General features: G+C 51.3%; 1 protein-coding gene across 6 annotated transcripts in view; it reads right to left on the bottom strand.

The window, feature by feature from the left end:
* Nucleotides 1-12,458, bottom strand: part of EPS15L1 (epidermal growth factor receptor pathway substrate 15 like 1) — a 37,267-nt gene that overhangs the window by 21,180 nt on the left and 3,629 nt on the right. For 4 of the 6 annotated variants that reach the window (XM_077921954.1, XM_077921956.1, XM_077921957.1 and 1 more), the window contains exons 2-16: nt 9,873-9,914; nt 9,341-9,430; nt 8,743-8,790; nt 8,018-8,113; nt 7,779-7,838; nt 7,277-7,402; nt 6,167-6,226; nt 4,885-5,124; nt 4,493-4,650; nt 4,157-4,313; nt 3,879-3,941; nt 2,379-2,467; nt 2,134-2,206; nt 1,150-1,311; nt 35-232 (exon numbers count right to left, since the gene is read on the bottom strand). In XM_077921954.1, the coding sequence (XP_077778080.1) occupies nt 35-232; nt 1,150-1,311; nt 2,134-2,206; nt 2,379-2,467; nt 3,879-3,941; nt 4,157-4,313; nt 4,493-4,650; nt 4,885-5,124; nt 6,167-6,226; nt 7,277-7,402; nt 7,779-7,838; nt 8,018-8,113; nt 8,743-8,790; nt 9,341-9,430; nt 9,873-9,914 (1,662 nt within the window). The remainder of the gene's footprint in view (nt 1-34; nt 233-1,149; nt 1,312-2,133; nt 2,207-2,378; nt 2,468-3,878; nt 3,942-4,156; nt 4,314-4,492; nt 4,651-4,884; nt 5,125-6,166; nt 6,227-7,276; nt 7,403-7,778; nt 7,839-8,017; nt 8,114-8,742; nt 8,791-9,340; nt 9,431-9,872; nt 9,915-12,458) is intronic. The other 2 variants (XM_077921955.1, XM_077921959.1) reach the window with 1 other exon arrangement.

Here is a 12,458-nt window from a genome sequence, read left to right as displayed (position 1 = left end):
GTCACCCGAAGGCTGCCCCCGTTTGGGGTCCCACCTGGTTGATTTCCTCCTGGGTGGACTTCAGAGACTTGATGATGGTTTCCAGCTGGACTTTTCCGGCCTGAATGCTCTGCTCCAGCTGAGACTCCTCCTGCTGCAGCCGGCTGAGCTCAGACTTCGCCCGGCTGATGTCGTCCTCCTGGGATCTCAGGTCCGACTCCTGAGACTGGATCTGCATCTTCAGCGACGAGATCTGGAAGGGCAAAGGCGGTCTTGAGGGGGGGGGGGAGAGACCCGGTTCGCGAGAAGAGGAGGAGGGCGGAGAATGTACACGCGTTCCAGGGCCTTCTCGGTGGTGGCACCCGCCCTCCCGTCAGATGTCAAGGAAAGAAGCAACTCTCTGACTTTTAGAAGACATCTGAAGGCAGATTTTAATGACTGATGTTTTAATGTATTTTTAATCTCTTCTTGGAAGCTGCCCAGAGTGGCTGGGGAAACCCAGCCAGATGGGCAGGGTATGAATTAATAAATTATTATTATTATTATTATTATTAAACTTACATAAAATACGCAGGGATTTGCATTTTGCCAAACGAACAAGAGAAGAGGGGAAGCCGTTGGAGCTTTAAGGTTGTGCGAATGAACATTCCAAAACGTCAAACAGAAAATTTAATAAACATCATGGGGTTGGGAAAGAGAATACGCTTTAACAGGTGACGCAAGGCTCCCCCCAAAATTATGGATAGGCAGCCGTTCTGCAAGGCAAGTGCACACAAACCCTGACCGGTAAAATCTCTGTACGGAGCACGGTATGTATGCATGTATGAATAAATAAATAAATTATCTGTTTATAATTTATCTATTTTATTTATTGAATTTATAATTTATCTGTTTATAATTTACTTTATTGAATGGATTTGTAACTTATCTGCTTATATTTTATCCGCTTTATTGACTGAACTGATAAATCATAAACAAGACGGATTATACAACTTCAATAAATAAAACAAAAACAGAAACGGAGTTGGGAAAACAAAACCACGGCGAGGGAAAAAACCCAACTCTTAGAAACAGAAGGGGAAAGGGGGGGTGGTGGAATCCTGTGGCAGGGAGTTCCGCCGGTTTCCCACGGCACAAGGAGCGTGGGCAATTCCCGGCCCCCCAACTCACCACGTGGGTCTCCTCCTGGCACTTCTGCCGGACGTCGCTCAGCATGTCCTTCAGCTTGGCCTTCTGCTGCTCCATCTCGTCCAAGCGGCCCTGAGCCTCCTGCTTCTGCGCCTCCAGCTCCTGCAGGCTGCTGGTCTCCCGGTCCAGGTCGTTCTGAAGCTCCTGCGGAGGAGGAAGAGAAGGCGGCTTAGGGGGGCGGGTAGCGCTGGATTTACGTAGAAGCTCAGCAAGCTCTAGCTTAGGGCCCCACCCTCTTGGGGGCCCCCAAAAAATTGAAAGGGGGGAAAAAACCACTGGATGTACATTTCCAAAATACTATCTATCTATCTATCTATCTATCTATCTATCTATCTATCTATCATCTATCTCTCTCTCTCTCTATCCAGCTATCTATCTATCTATCTATCTATCTATCTATCTATCTATCTATCCATCCATCTATCTATCCAGCTATCTATCTATCCAGCTATCTATCTATCTATCTATCTATCTATCTATCTATCTATCTATCTGTCTCTCTCCCTCTCTCTCTCTCTCTCTCTCTCTATTTATCTTATTGGTGGTTGCAAGAACCAATGATCCCTATATTCTGAACAAAATGCTTGTTTAACCTGGAGGTAGGCTGTATCAATTTATTGCTTTGTAATGATTTGTTGGGTCTCTGGACCGTAATAAAGATTGATGATGATGATTTATCTATCATCTATCCATCTATCTACCTACCTATGCCAGTGCCAGATTTACGTATAAGCTAAACAGGCTATAGCTTAGGGCCCCACTCTCTTGGGGTTTAACGGCTGGGATAAGCTCGATAGGTAGAGCCTGAAACTCTTTGATCTTGGGTCGTGGGTTCGAGTTCCACGTTGGGCAAAGGATTTTCCCACGTTGCAGCGGGTTGGGCTGGACGACCCTCAGGGTCCCCCAACAGGCCTACTCTGAGAGCGCAATATCGCTGGGCGGGGAAAAAACCCCAAACCCATTTACCTGTACTTCGTTGGTCTTCTGCCGAATCGCTCCTTCCCTCTCTCGGATCTCTTGCTCGAGGGAATACTTCTCTCTGCAAAAAAAGGGAGAAAGGTCGTGTGAGTAAAATCAGTCTCAAACGATTCTCTGCCTTTGGGGGTTGGACTTAAATTAAATCCATCCTGGTCAGCAGCGCTTTTTGGGGGGTTCTCATGCGTTCTGCACCTCTCCCAGGACCCCCCCCCAGGGCCCCGAACGCCACCCACCTCTGCAACTGGGCAATCTCCTGGCCGATGTCATCCAGCTCCTTCATGCCGGTGAATTCGCCCCCGGAGCCGACGGAACTGGAGCTGTCCTGTTAAGGAGCCCAAACAAGTCAGGCTGCACCCCAGCCGGGAAAATTGGGGAGCGCACAGACCCCTCCCCCCAAAAAATAGGGCCAGGAAAGGGGGGCAAGGCGCATGCAAACTGGGGTGCAAAACACAGTGTCAATGCAGAAATTAAAAAGCCTAAGGGTGACTTAAGCCAGGCTTCCTCAACCTCGGCCCTCCAGATGTTTTTGGCCTACAACTCCCATGATCCCTAGCTAGCAGGACAAGTGGTCAGGGATGATGGGAACTGTAGTCCAAGACATCTGGAGGGTCGAGGTTGAGGAAGCCTGGCTTAAGCCAGCGGAATATGCGCAGCTTGCAGACTTAACGTATAGAACCTCGGCCCTCCAGATGTTTTGAGGCTACAATTCCCATCATCCCCGACCACTGGTCCTGCTAGCTAGGGGTCATGGGAGTTGTGGGCCAAAAACATCTGGAGGGCTGAGGTTGAGGAAGCCTGGTAGAGAATAAGAGAGCAAGAAGAACATGCGTTTAGAAGAAACAGAGAGAGAGAGAAAGCAGATAGACAGATAGACAGATGATAGATGACAGACAGACAGATATGATAGATAGATAGATGATAGATAGATAGATAGATGATAGATAGATAAGACAGACAGACAGATAGATATGATAGATAGATCTGGATAGAGAGATGATAAAAATAGATACCGTATTTTTCGCCCTATAGGACGCACTTTTTCCCCTCCAAAAATGAAGGGGAAATGTGTGTGCGTCCTATGGGGCGAATGCAGGCTTTCGCTGAAGCCTGGAGAGCGAGAGGCGTCGGTGCGCACCGACCCCTCTCGCTCTCCAGGCTTCGCGGACCTCTCAGCAAGCAGCGGGAGCCAGCGCTGGGCTCCCACGGCTTGCAGAGAGCTGCCTGTTTGGGGACTGCGGTTGGGGGAAGCTCGGGCTTCCCCCGCCCCAGCCCCACGTCTGGGGGAAAAATAATTTTTCACCCTTTATTTCCCCCCAAAAAAACTAGGTGCGCCTTATGGGACGGTGCGTCATATAGGGCGAAAAATACGGTAGATAGATGACAGACAGACAGACATAATAGATAGATAGATGATAGATGATAGACAGATAGATATGATAGATGACAGATAGGTAGATGATAGATAGACAGATGATAGACAAATAGCTATGATAGATAGATAGATATAAATACACAGATGATAGAGATAGAAAGAGGACAGACAGACAGACATGATATATAGAAAGATAGATGATAGATATAGATAGATCAATAGATAGATGGATAAGGAGCGATTCAGAGGTTTTCCCCTGCCCTACATCCAGAGGGTCCTTCATGCTTCACGGAGCAGGCAAAAAAGGAAAATGGGGGGGGGGGGAGCGCCGCGTTCCGGGGATCCCCACGGTCCTACTCACACGACGCATTTCCACCAGCGTCGAGACCTCGGTTCCCACGGAAGCCAAGTAGCCGGGGATGGTCTGGAGAGGGCGGCAAAGGGGGGGCAGCGGAGGGGGGGGAAAGAGTCAGCGCCGGAGTAGGGAGGACCGGGCAAGAAGGTGGGCGGTGTGGGGGGCGTCGGGACGGAGAGAAGGGGGTTAGGAAGGGAGCCCCGTCCTGCTCTGTCGGAGCCCGGCTGGGGCCAGGAACGCGGGAGGGGCCTGCGGTTTCGTTGATCCATCCTGGAGGAGCTCACCTGGACAGGTGCGGTCCTCTCCGACGGGGGGATCATGTCCGGCAGCAGGACCTGCGGGGGGTCGATGCCCTTGCTCACTTTCTGCTGGATGAGGTGCATGGCCAGGGCAAACTGGTCCTTGTTCAGTTTCCCCATCTGCCTCGTGTCCGCCAAGGCCCTGGAAGCGAGGAGCCGTCAATCACCCTTCATTATTATATTTATCCCACACCTCTTTGCTCCCCCCTCCAAGGATATTTAAGGCTGTATTGTTTTTAACACTCGATTGGGAGCCGCTGGGGAAACTCAGCCAGATGGGCTAGGAGTAAGTAAATTATTATTATTATTAATTATTATTACCAGATGTGCGCCAGGATGTTCTGAGACAGCCCCGAGTGCATAAAGATGTCCTTAACCTCCAGGCCGCTGACGAAGCCGTCCAAGTCCAGGTCTGTCTTCAGGAAGATCTCGTCGTAGCGGAGCTTGTCGGTCAGGGGGACCACCCAGGACGCGGGCGGCTGGAACGAGAAAATCGGACTTAGGCGTGGGACCCCCAGGCGCCCTAAAAAAGCGTGCAAATCTCACGAAAGAATTCAGCGGGGAAGCTGCTGCCGCTGCCGCTTCAAGTGGAAGTGAGTTCCGCAGTCCAACCGCACCGAAGTTCTCATCATGCGAGCGGCCGCCCCCCTCCAGCTTCGAGGACCGGATCCGCCCTCCGCCCCCCTGGGGTGTGGGGAGGCCCCGATCCCTACCTGTTGCACCTGCTTGAGGCTGTGCTTGGGCGAGAGGCTGCCGGTGCTGTTGAGGCTGGTGACGCTGCCGTGCGAAGGGGTGGAGCGCAGGCTGTCTTTGGGCGGGGGGCTGGCCGGCAGGACAGGCACGGCCCCGGGGAGGGAGGGCGCCTTCTTCCGCTTGGAGGGGGGCACCAGGGGCGGGGGCAAGGAGGGCGGAACGGGCTCCTTCTCCAGCGCACGGTAGACCAAGTGCATCGCCTGAAATAATAATTTTTTATTTATACCCTGCCCTTCCCGGTTCAAAAACCAGGCTCAGGGCAGCTAACAACAAATTTAAAACACTTTAGGCAGATGAAAATGATGGATTTTTGGGAGCTATCCGAACTGACCGGAAGAGTCCATGACCAGAGGGAGGACCAAGAGGAGTGGAAGAAATTCAAAGCCTATTTAGCTAAATATGTTAAGGTAATATAAACAGAATTACTCGCGAGTACCAAATGGGCCTAGGATTTGAAAACGTGATGTGTAAAATACTATGTTAAAGTTGAAAACGAAAGAGAGAAAGACCAGGTAAATTTTATGTGGAAATAGTTTTGGAAAACTGTTATAATGATTTATATGGAAACTCAGCCAGGGGGACTCGAGGAAGTCACCTGACAATGTTAACAAAAGTGGATAAATGTTTGTTGGTTTGTTTTTTGATTTTCTTTTTTTCTATTTGTTTGTTATACATTTGGAAAACTAATAAAAAAATCTGGGGGGAAAACAACAACAACAACAAATTTAAAACACTTTAATTATAAAAGCAGTATAAAATACGGTATAAACACAAGAATAACAATAAAATTCAAAAATAAATTAGATAATCGCCAGGGCTGGCTGGCTGAATTGGTCCTACTTGGGCCAGCGAGGAGGCCAGGGGAGAATTAGCTGTGGGGTCTCAGAGCGAGTGAGGGAAGGGAAGGGAAATAAAAGCTGAATTCAAATTAAAGGGAAATAAAAGCTAAATTCAAATTAAAGGCCAGGCAGAATAGTTCTGTCTTACCGGACCGATGGAAGGAGGTTAAATCCTGAAAGTTAAATCCTCAAAGGGCCCAGAGAGGGAAAAGATGTCTGCGGGGGGGGGGGGGGGACACAAGGGCTGTGCCAAAATGGGGGGGGGGGCGCCGTGGGAAAGCTTGGCACTTTCCCCTCCACCGTGGGCAAATGAGAACCCGGCAACTGAGATAGACTGCGCCTGCAGCTGGAGGTTCCATTGGAGAGAGCACGGACCCGGCGACCAAGCGCCGGATAAACATACCACGGCAAACTCGTCTCGGTCGAGGTGGCCGTCCTTGTCGATGTCGCTGAGATCCCAGACCTTCGCAGCCGTTAGAGGAGACAGAGGGAAGGAGAGAGGGAGAGAGAGAACAGAAAGACGTCAGAACATCCAAAAAAATCTATCCCATATTGTTGATTTTTAAAAATAATTATAATTATAAATATTATTTATACCCTGCCCACCTGGCTGGGTTTCCCCAGCCACTCTGGGCGGCTCCCAACTGATTATTAAAAACACAACACAGCTTTAAACCTCTAAACTTCCCTTTTTGTTTTGATCGTGTCTTTTTGATAAGTGCCCGGAGACCTGCAGGTATAAAGGCAAAGGGACCCCTGACCATTAGGTCCAGTCACAGACAACCTGGTCTAGCTGAATTCTGTACCGGCTGAAGTCTCCAAATCGTCTTCAGAGGCAGCCCTATGTAGAACGCGTCGCAGTACAGTGGTAGCTTGGTTTACGAACAGCCCTGTTAACAAACTATTCGGTTTACGAACTCCGCAAAACCGGAAGTAGTGTCCCGGTTTGCAAACTTTGCCTCGGTCTACGAACGGAAGCTGAACGGTGGAAGGGCACCGGCGGCAGGAGGCCTCATTAGGGAAAGCGCACCTCGGTTTAAGAATGGTTTTGGTTTAAGAACGGTCTTCCGGAACGGATGAAGTTCGTAAACCGAGGTACCGCTGTAATCTTAATTATGCTCCTGTGCTGGGGCAAATTCCGCTGTTCGGAGCAGGAAATTAAAAACTGGGGAGGATATGAGAGAGAGAGAGAGAGAGAGAGAGAGAGAGAGAGAGAGAAAGAGAGAGAGAGAGAAAGAAAACAGAGGGAGGGAGGGAGAAAGAGAAAGAAAGAAAAGAAAAGAAAAGAAAAGAAAAGAGAGAGATAAAGAAAATAGAAAGAAAAAAGAGAGAAAGAGAAAGAGAGAAAGAAAAAAAGAAAGAGAGAGAGAGAGAGAGAAAGAAAGAAAGAAAAAAGAGAGAGGGAGAAAGAGAAAGAAAGAAAAGAGAGAGAGAGAGAGAAAAAAAGGAAAGAGAGAAAAGAGAGAGAGAAAAAGAAAGAAAGAAAGAAAGAAAGAAAGAGAGGTCCGCTCACCCTTCCCAGGATATCGAGAGGCAGCTTGGAGTTCATGAGGACCGGCTTCACTTTGTCCCCCGAGAGCAAGCCGTTGACGGGCAGGAGGCTCTCAAAGATGCCGTCAAACTTGGCCTTTTCCTCCATCTGGAAATATAAAGGGAGCTCTGGGAAAAGGCGGCCCCACTGCGGGAGGAGGAGGAGGAGGAAGAGGACCCCCTTTCGCCCAAGGGGGAACCCCCCCCCCCCCAATGCAGGGGTCAGCAACCTTTTCCAGCAGGGGGCCGGTCCCCTGTCCCTCAGAACTTGTGAGGGGCCGGACTATATTTTCAAAAAATAATAATGAACGAATTCCTATGCCCCACAAATAACCCAGAGATGCATTTTAAATAAAAGGACACATTCTACTCATGTAAAAACATGCTGATTCCGGGCCATCTGCGGGCTGGATTGAGAAGGCGATTGGGCCGGATCCGGCCCCCGGGCCTTCGTTTCCCTCCCCATGCCCCAATGGGAGACTCACCCTGACGGCCCAGTGAGCGTCCGAGGAGGAGGAGATCAGCAGGGGGCTGGTGCTGTCGGGCTGGAACGAAGGAGAAACGGCGCGCCGTCAAGACCCCTTCCCCATAACGTCTCCGCCGGCCCGTTCCGGCACCCCAAATCCGAATATTCGGAAGCCGGGGATCCAGGAGAAAGGGGTTGCCATTCCCCCCTGGAGGAAGGTCTCGGAAAGCGAACAGGTAAAACGCATGGCGCACTTACGAATTTTGGCGGAGGCAGCGGCAGGGTGAGGTTGGTGAGGGCGACGTCGTGCCCGTTCTGCGCGCAGGCCACCAGCCGCAGCGCCACGAAGAAGCCCTGGTTCACATGCAACAGAGTAAATAATGTATTTAATTAAACCAACGGCATTATAACCTACATATCTGGGTCCTTATAGTTCAAGCTCTGGTTTTCCCAGTCGTGATGTATGGAAGTGAGAGCTGGACCATCAAGAAGGCTGATCGCCAAAGAATTGATGCTTTTGAATTCTGGTGCTGGAGGAGACCCTTGAGAGTCCCATGGACTGCAAGAAGATCAAACCTCTCCGTTCTGAAGGAAATCAGCCCTGAGTGCTCACTGGAAGGACAGATCCTGAAGCTGAGGCTCCAAGACTTTGGCCACCTCAGGAGAAGAGAAGACTCCCTGGAAAAGACCCTGGTTTTGGGAAAGATGGAGGGCACAAGGAGAAGGGGACGACAGAGGACGAGATGGTGGGACGGTGTTCTCGAAGGTTTGACCAAACTGGGGGAGGCAGTGGAAGACAGGAGGGCCTGGCGTGCTCTGGTCCAGGGGGTCACGAAGAGGCGGACACGACTAAATGACTAAACAACAACAACATCCGGGTCCTTGCATTGGAGGCGAACTGGCTAGATGAGTCTGGGGTCCCTCTTCCAAGCCTAAAGAGCTGTAGGGATCTTTAAACTCCTCGGCTGGGCATCGCCACGTACCTGTTTGTCCAGGAAGCCTTTGCCCTCTGGGTCAGCCAGATCCCAGATCTAAAAAAAACACAAAGAGAAGGAAAATAAAAACCACACCCCGATCCAGAGCTATTAAATCAAGATCCTTTATTAGGCACATTATCAAATAGACACCATATACAAATTGTGCAAAATACGAGCTCAACATAACAAGGTTTGTCCCAGTCAGATCTTTGACTCCAGAGACAATCAATTTGCATAAATAATACAATATAGCACTACCGAAAATCCCCACTAATTCACTTTATAATGGCTCAGTCTTTCTACACGGACAGCACTATTGCTTTTCTCAGATGTGCTGCTGGAGCCTTGAATTCCGGAGACTTGGCGAGATCGCCAAAACTGCCGGTTCGATCCCCGCCTTGGGGTTGGGCTGGATGACCCACGGGGTCCCTTCCAGCAATTCTACGCTTCTGTGAAATGGGCTTGCGGGCCGATTGCTCCCACGGCATTTTCCAGAGCGGGGAATGGCTTTGCGGCCCCTGCGACTAAAAGGGGGAAGGAGGAGGCTGGGACGCCGCCCCCCCAAACTCCTTCTCCCCGAAATCCCGGGCTGAGCAGAACTTACCTTCCCCAGAATGATGTCGGCGAGACCCGACTTCTTGAGGAAGAGGGCGGCTTCGCCGGCCCCGATCCGGCCCGTGCAGGCTGGGTCCACCTGTGGAGAACAAACAGCCACACCTGAGCTGAGGTATAATAAATAATAACAATAATAGATTTATTTATGCCCCGCCCACCTGGCTGGCTCCCAACAGAATATTAAAAGACACGATAAAACATCATTTAAAACATTCCTAAAAAGGGACAGCGCCCTCCACAAGGCATCGGCAACCCCCCAGGTTTTGGGGGGCTGTTGGGGTGCCAAGCAAGCTCCTCCGCTCAACGTCTTGCCCCGGGTCTTTCTGACGGGGCCCGATTGGGGGCCCCAAGGCGCCTGGGGTCCCACCTGCCCTGCCTACTTGGCGAGGTTCTCCCAACCCAGGCAGGGCTGGGAGAGGCCCGGGAGAGCTGCTGCTGCCGGCCTGTGCTGGAGACCCCGACTGTTGCCTCCTCCCTGGGGGTTTCCAGGGGAACGGGGCGAAGGGAGCCCCGGCACTTGCCTGCTTGTAATACGTCTCGTAGAGTGGGGTCCCGGCGGAGAGCTAGACAGGAGAGGGGAAAAGAGACGTGGGAGAGAAACAAGGTGAAACACGTATTCAGATACAAATACCCCCCTTTCAGCGGATCCAGTCCCTATTGAGACCCCCAAGAAAGGACCCTCCCTCCACGCTCATCTGAAAGCAGAGGGATGGGTTTGTGGGAAGGGGGATCGGGGCCACAGAGGGCAGGCAAGCCCCGAAGCAGAGAAAGTCCGTCCCCCCCCAATATAATTTGGGATTAAGACCCTCAACGGCTCCAGCCGTTGGGCAAAGTCAGGTCCGTCAGATCTCTCCAGATCGAGGGCAGGAAACTCGCCCCCACACTTCCGAGGTCCTGCCCGCCCTTCCTAGGGACGGGTGTGCCTGGGGAACTCCCTGCCACTGTAGGCGGAAGCAGGGATTCCGGCATCCCAGCCCAGATGGGCGGGGTGCAAATGACGAAATTATTAGGCTTGTTCTCCCTGCCCCCCTCTTTCGGACGTGGCCTCTGCAATGCATTTATTGATTTTGACTATTTTGCCTCGCTGCGTTTTTTCCTGTTTTTACGGACGTGCGATCCCAGGTCCTCATGGCAAAGAATGCTGAGCTCCCCGCTCGTCTTTCTGCCGCCCTCCCTGGGCTATTGTCAACAGAAGGAGCCTGTTCCCCGGTTCCTCGGCCTCAAGGACAGGCGGCTCAATCAATAGCCGCTCCCTGCCCTCCACGACGCCGAAGGTCAGGCTGGCCCAACCCAAAGGCTGCACGCTCCGTTTCGGAACAATATCCGCCTGCGGAACCAAGGCGAGTCGGCCCCCAGTTCCTGGGAAAGCTTGGCTTCCAAAGGGAAGGGGGAACATAACCTTCCCCCCCCCCAAAAAAGCAGGTCAAATGCAGCCACCCCAAAATAAGAGACCCCGGGAAGCAAAAGGATTTCATGTTGGAAACGTCCGAATTCCAAGCAGGCAAGGAGCTCGGAGTACAGTGGACGTTCAGGTTGCGAATGTGATCCGTGCGGCACATCTGCGGGTTGCGATTCAGTGCTTCTGCCCATGTGCAAAGCGAGATTTAGGGTTTCTGCGTGTGCGCGACTGCTGAAACCTGGAAGTAACCCATTCCAGTATTTCTGGGTTTTGGCGGTCCGTAACCCGAAAGAAACGCAACCTGAAGCGTCTGTAACCTGAGGTACGACTGTATATCGGAAGCGAAAGGGTGTATCTGATGGGAACAGAAACTCGGATAGATAAGCTAACTGCCAATAGAGCACGGCGATAATAACAACAACAATAATGGTAATTATTATTTGCACGCCGCCCAGCAGACTGGGTTGCCGCAGCCGGTCTAGTCAGCTCCAAATATTAAAAACATGGTGAAACAGGTTGCAGGTTCAGTCCCCAACAGCTGCATACACCTGCAATGCAAGGACGGAAGCAATCCTCGGGTCCAACTCTGAAATCGCCACAACGGAACGACCAGGAGCCATTCTTCCTTCTCCTCCCACCCCAGTGATGTTTATCATTCTTAGGAGGGCCAGATTGAGGTCTGATGTGGCCCTCCGCTCCTGAAGGTAACGGGGCCCTTTCTATGTCCATCTGTCCTTTGTCCACAACAAATTTTCGCTGTTTCTTTGTGCTGAATATATGCTATATGGCAGGCATGGCCAAACTTGGCCCTCCAGATGTTTTGGGACTACAGTTCCCATCATCCCTGGCCACTGGTCCTGTTAGCTAGGGATGGTGGGAGTTGTAGTCCCAAAACATCTGGAGGGCCAAGTTTGACCATGCCTGCTATATGGTCATTGATGGACCTAACTGGTATCTCAAGCCATTTGCGCATCTTGCCGTGCAACCAGTCCATGCAGAATGTCGGCACCCTATATATAGAAAGGAGCAAACCAGGGATATTTTAGGGAGCAGGCGGGGCCCGTGACCTACCACCCGAGGAGCCTACACAACACAAAACACTGTTGCTGGATGTAGGTTTTATTTTATTTGCTTTTTATCTTATATTTTGGAAATGTACATCCAGGTTTTTTTTTCCCCTTTAATTTTTTTTGGGGCCCCCAAGAGAGTGGGGCCCTAAACTAGAGGTTGTTTAGCTTACTATACATAAATCCGGCACCGATTCTTACTATTCTTTCATTTCCATGCCGCTTTATATTTCAAAGACAAAGCAGAAACGATTCTGAAGACCAGCTGTTGGGTGCTGTGGCCGAGATTCCTGCCTTGCTGGCGGGTTGGGCTGGATGACCTTCGGAGGGACCCCTTCCGGCTGTACAGTTTTATGAAACAGCAGAAGGCTGGCTGGAGAAGTTGGGCAAGCTCCACCGACGCAGCCAGGAACTTCCTTCCACAGCCTGGGCTGCCTTCTCCCCGCAGCCGAATTGCACAACCAGATCCTTTGCAATCTCGTGGCGGGGAGAGCATTCGAGGGCGCGCATCTCCCTCACGGAAAACACCGCCTGCCCGGCAGCCAACCCCAATTGTGCCCCTGAAGGACCAGGCGTGCAGCTTAAAATGGGAAAGGGGGCAAACTTTGCGCAACGGACCGAAAGCTGTGCTTTTGTGGGCA

This window comes from Podarcis muralis, chromosome 18 (genome assembly GCF_964188315.1).
Source record: "Podarcis muralis chromosome 18, rPodMur119.hap1.1, whole genome shotgun sequence".
In the NCBI taxonomy this organism is placed as follows: Eukaryota; Metazoa; Chordata; class Lepidosauria; order Squamata; family Lacertidae; genus Podarcis; species Podarcis muralis.
Note: the sequence above shows the minus strand (reverse complement) of the source record. Positions and strands in the feature narration are given on the sequence as shown.